The sequence below is a fragment of the Aptenodytes patagonicus genome, chromosome 24, assembly GCF_965638725.1.
Source record: "Aptenodytes patagonicus chromosome 24, bAptPat1.pri.cur, whole genome shotgun sequence".
NCBI lineage: Eukaryota > Metazoa > Chordata > Aves > Sphenisciformes > Spheniscidae > Aptenodytes > Aptenodytes patagonicus.
Genome location: NC_134972.1, coordinates 5,428,318 through 5,433,821, shown reverse-complemented (window position 1 = coordinate 5,433,821; position 5,504 = coordinate 5,428,318). Strand labels below are relative to the sequence as shown.

At 53.2% G+C, this 5,504-nt stretch overlaps 1 protein-coding gene across 1 annotated transcript; it reads left to right on the top strand.

Annotated features, from left to right (window-relative positions):
- The first annotated feature begins 798 nt into the window (after positions 1-798).
- On the top strand, positions 799-3,855 carry PCNA (proliferating cell nuclear antigen). Its single transcript, XM_076358887.1, has 6 exons — positions 799-1,073; positions 1,669-1,766; positions 2,203-2,270; positions 2,447-2,641; positions 2,948-3,071; positions 3,305-3,855. Exons 1-6 carry the CDS (start codon positions 853-855, stop codon positions 3,385-3,387), a joined length of 789 nt encoding a protein of 262 aa, XP_076215002.1. The 5' UTR covers positions 799-852; the 3' UTR covers positions 3,388-3,855.
- Positions 3,856-5,504: the final 1,649 nt, after the last annotated feature.

Here is a 5,504-nt window from a genome sequence, read left to right as displayed (position 1 = left end):
GCTCCGCCACCGATGCCGCTGCGCGTCCCCGTCCCCCCCCCCTCCCGTCCACGGCCACCAGGGGGCGGGCGAGGGCAGCGCGCCGCCGCCGCCCAATCGGCGGCGCAGGACGGACGCGGGGGCGGGGTTCGCCCACCTCTGGCTCCGCCCAGGTGTACCCGGATGTGCGCCCGCCGGCGCCATGATGGGTGAGCGCAACTGCGCAGCTGCCGCCGGGGGGAGGGAGGGCGGCCGCGAGGCATCGCGATCGGGAAAGCCCCGCGCGCGGGAAGTTCACGGGCGCCGGAAGAATCGTGACAGACTTGTCTTAAAGAGGAGATTGCCGCTGGTTTTCACTCAGGCCTGGAGTTCCTGTCAGGAACTGGCGTCTGAGGAGAGGCGCGCCGAGCTGCCCCTGCGGACGGCCCCTGCGTGTAGCACCGGCGCTGCGGTGCAGGCGGAGGACGGGCTGCAGGGATCAGGCAGCCTTCCCCCCTCAGCCGGGGAGCGGGCCGAGCGCGGCCTCCCGGAGCCGCCGTCCCCGCTAGGCCCCACGGCCACCGCCGAACGGCGAGGCGGAACGCGGGCTCGCGCCATGGGGGGCGGTGATTGGCTCCCGCCGGGCGAGGGGGCAGGATTAAACGGAGGAGCGGCGCCAGGATTGGCCGGAGAGCGGGGGGGGGGGGGGCGGCTGTCCCGTGAGCGTGGATAGGCTTTCGCTGAGGGAAGGGAGGGCCGCTGGCGATTGGCTGCGGCGCGGCGGTGGGCGGGGCGGAGGAGGGTATAAAAGGGCGCTTGGCGGGCCGGGGCTGCTGGCGGCCAGTCGCGCTCCCGCGTCGTTTCCGCGTTGCTGCCGCCGCCGCCGCTGTGAGGATGTTCGAGGCGCGGCTGGTGCAGGGCTCGGTGCTCAAGCGGGTGCTGGAGGCCCTCAAGGACCTCATCACCGAGGCCTGCTGGGACCTGGGCTCGGGCGGCATCAGCCTGCAGAGCATGGATTCCTCGCACGTCTCCCTGGTGCAGCTCACGCTGCGCTCCGAGGGTTTCGACACCTACCGCTGCGACCGCAACATCGCCATGGGCGTCAACCTTTCCAGGTGGCGGCGGCGGCGGCGGCGGGGCCTCGCCGGGCGCTGGGACGGGGGTGGGAGGAGCGGGCCCGGGGCGCCGAGGGGAGCGGGGGCCGCCGGGCCCTGGGGAAGGGGGTGCGTGAGGGGAAGGTGTGGGGCGAGGAGGCGCCATCGCCCTCGCCGTCCCTGGGGAGCGGCTCCGGCGGCGGGCGGGGGCCGTTCAGAGCCCTTGGCAGCCCTTCCCCCATTCTCCTCGGAGCCCTCGCGCCGTTTTTGCGCGGCGCGCGCGCGGGGCCTGGCGGCGGTGACGTCACTGCCGAGCGCGCGGCGCGCCGTGCCGTGGCGGGAAAGCCTGGCGGGGGGGGAGGGGGCGCGCCGGGCGCTGCCCGTCGTGGCCCCTCGCCGGCCGCCCCGGCCCTCGCTCGGCCGCCCTGGGAGGGGGGACGTGGCGGGGGGACGAGCCCCGGCTCCGCTCCTCCCGCGCAGCGCCGTCTGCCGCCTCTGAGGGCGCCGACTGCTTCTTGTTAGCCTTGTTTTCGCGCTCTGTGGCAGGCGGCGGGCTGGTGTTCCTGCTCTGTCTGCTCGTAATGCAGTGAGTGACCCACCTCTTGTCCACCTCTAGCATGTCCAAAATACTGAAATGTGCTGGAAACGAAGACATCATAACTCTCCGAGCAGAAGACAACGCGGATACATTGGCCCTAGTGTTTGAAGCACCAAGTGAGTGTCGTATTTGGGAACTAACTTGCTACTGTGATATTTTTTGGTAGTATCCATAGACCAAGCAGATGCCAGGATGGGGGGAAGCAAGAAGAAATACTTAAGAAATGGGAAGGGTCACCTGATACTTAAACTCTTGAAACAGCCTGGAGATGTAAGCTTAGTCAACTTGACTGATGCTTTCTTTGTAAGAGAGACTCTTCTTTAGGCCACGTACAGGTGCCCTTGGCAGGTTCCTGTCCTCTTAGAGCCTACAAAAGGCTGTTTGGGTTGCTTTCAGATTTCTAGCTCTAATTAAACAAGGTGGATCTCATTGTCATAACTGAGGTATTTTTACTTGGGGGGAGGGGGAAGGGGGCAAAACTTAAATTCAGGATGATAACTTCTTGGAAACACTTGGTCAAGTGTTGTGTTTTGTTATGTTTTGTTTCTTTAGATCAGGAGAAGGTTTCTGATTATGAGATGAAGCTAATGGATCTCGATGTGGAGCAGCTTGGGATTCCAGTAAGTAGTGGCTTGAATGACTGAGTAGACTCTTAGAAATGGGTGTTTTCCCATGTTCCCATCAGACTTAATTTGAGCTTGTAATGTAACTTCCTTTGGAAAGAGTACACAAACCCAGGTGTAGTGACTACACCAAGCTTCTTGGTAGAAGTTTAATTGTGACGCTTCCTTCGCAGGAACAAGAATATAGTTGTGTAGTGAAAATGCCTTCTGCTGAATTTGCCCGCATCTGTAGAGATCTCAGCCACATTGGCGATGCAGTTGTCATCTCCTGCGCAAAAGATGGTGTGAAGTTTTCAGCTAATGGAGAGCTGGGAAATGGAAACATCAAGCTGTCACAGACCAGTAACGTGGATAAAGAGGAAGAAGCTGTAAGTTAAGCATTCGTGGTCACTGTGGTGTCCTCAGTGTTGAGGCTTCTACTAATACGATTAATTCTCTGACCTACTGGGTGCTAAAGCTGGGTGATTGGCTCGTGTATTTCTCTGGTTCATAGGTTAGAGTCAACAAATCAATTGCCAACTTTAGGCCCTTACCCTGGGGCCTGCAAGCAGTGCTCAGCAGAACGGGGCGGGGGGTAGCACTGACTGCCTTTGCACGAGGTCTCTGAATTACTTGAGAGACTTGAGGGAACTTGTCGCATTTATTGAGGTCTAACCTGGCTGATGGTTTTCTAGGTTACAATAGAGATGAATGAGCCAGTCCAATTGACCTTTGCTCTGAGGTACTTGAACTTTTTTACCAAAGCCACTCCCCTGTCACCTACGGTAACACTCAGCATGTCTGCAGATGTTCCTCTTGGTAAGTACAAGCAGCTCTCCTTGAAAATACCCTTGTAGAATGCTGCCACCATAGAACTGCATTAAGAACTCTCGATTGAATGATCAAGTTCTGATCTAGTTGAAGATGTCCCTGCCCATGGCAGGGGGGTTGGACTAGATGACCTTCAGAGGTCCCTTCCCACCCAAACTATTCGATGATTCTAATGGCTTTTCTGAAGAACCCTTCTGAATGCTCTTTTTTTTCTTTCCCAGTTGTGGAGTACAAGATTGCTGATATGGGACACTTAAAATACTACCTGGCTCCAAAGATTGAAGACCAACAAGAAGGCTCTTAATTGGAGTAGAACTGAGGGGCGGATCTGGTCAGCTCTTCGGAGGGGACAACTGGCTTTGAGAAGGAAACGGTGGTGTTAGCAATTTCAGTGCATTGGAGCATCGTATGAGCACTGTTAGGCATGTTGTGTAGATATGTTTGTAAATATTTTTCAACTCACTATTTTGCTATACTGGTGTCATTGGAAATAGGAAACTTTTGTTTTTTCTAGTCTATTCCTGTACTTCCAATAATCTTAGATGCTGTTTTAAGGTGAAACATCTTACTCCTTTCAACTTGTGTTAGAGAAGGGGTGCAATATTTAACTTGAGTAAAGGTGATGTTTCCTGGAGTTTCACCTGTGGAACTGTAGTTGACTAGGGTTGCTGTTCAGTTATGCCATGAGTTTATTTGACCTTACTTCATCCGTTTATTTTAAGCTGGTATTCTAACTGAAACTTGGAAAATGGAAATAAAGAATATAACTTCATGGTTTTTATCCTGTTTAAATGTGGATGGATGAATCAATGCTTTGTCAAACTGTGCTGATGTACCCTAGATGCTTTTTCAAAGGAACTGCAACAGGCAAGCTTCTGCTTTGATCGTTCAGATGTGTTGAAATGGAGGGGGGTGATTACAGTGTGAATAACTCATGGCTCCATCATGCTGTTTCCTTTAAGCAGAGAAGGTTTGTGAAACAGGTTTTGCTTGACATGCATTTGCTTTGGCTGATGCCAGAGCTGCCTCTAGCAGGGATGGTTCCTGTGGCTGTCACTGGCTCTCGGTGAAGTCTGAGAGTGTGTCGACACATGCTGTGGTGTAGCAGGGACTGAAAGTTCCTTGGTCTGACGGCGAGCTGTGTGAACCCTTCTTGGTTTTGGCTCTACTGTTTTCGGGCTTATTGATGTTAAGCTACTCCTCAACAGGGCTGTGCATGTTGCATTCATTGGGTGCCTTTGTCCCACACCTTACATGCTTCTGTTAAGTGTGGTGCACTCACCTGTGCCACCAGCAATTCCTCCCTTAATTGAGGGTATTTGTGATCATCTTCATATTGTTGATGAAGATATAAAAATAAGATTTACAGCATGTTTCACCCTGAAGGTTTGATCGTGAAAAATAGGGTTTGAAAACAGTTTCAGGCAGCTACTGTGGTTTTTTCTTAGCTTGCTGTATTGCTACCAGCTAGCCATAAATCCTTACCCTCTGTCTGGAACCTGAGTGACTCCACTTTGTCACAAATGAAGAAACACTGAAAAGCAATTCAGCTGGCTTGATCAGTGCTATGTGGTAAGCACTACTTACAGGTTCTTAAGTGCTGTGGGTATGCAGATATTTTTTTAGGGGGCTGTGTACTTCCCACCAGTCAGCAATACAAAAGTATCTTGAGCATAAACTGCCTGAAAACTGGACAGCTGGAAAACCCAACTGATTTAGCAGAAGAAATTCACAAGGTGGCAGTGCTGATTAAGGAACAAATTCTGCTGTGTCAGAGTGATAGGGCTACCATTGTGATAGGGCTACCATTGTGATAGGGCTACCATTGTGATAGGGCTACCATTGTGATAGGGCTACCATTGTGATAGGGCTACCATTGTGATAGGGCTACCATTGTGATAGGGCTACCATTGTGATAGGGCTACCATTGTGATAGGGCTACCATTGTGATAGGGCTACCATTGTGATAGGGCTACCATTGTGATAGGGCTACCATTGTGATAGGGCTACCATTGTGATAGGGCTACCATTGTGATAGGGCTACCATTGTGATAGGGCTACCATTGTGATAGGGCTACCATTGTGATAGGGCTACCATTGTGATAGGGCTACCATTGTGATAGGGCTACCATTGTGATAGGGCTACCATTGTGATAGGGCTACCATTGTGATAGGGCTACCATTGTGATAGGGCTACCATTGTGATAGGGCTACCATTGTGATAGGGCTACCATTGTGATAGGGCTACCATTGTGATAGGGCTACCATTGTGATAGGGCTACCATTGTGATAGGGCTACCATTGTGATAGGGCTACCATTGTGATAGGGCTACCATTGTGATAGGGCTACCATTGTGATAGGGCTACCATTGTGATAGGGCTACCATTGTGATAGGGCTACCATTGTGATAGGGCTACCAT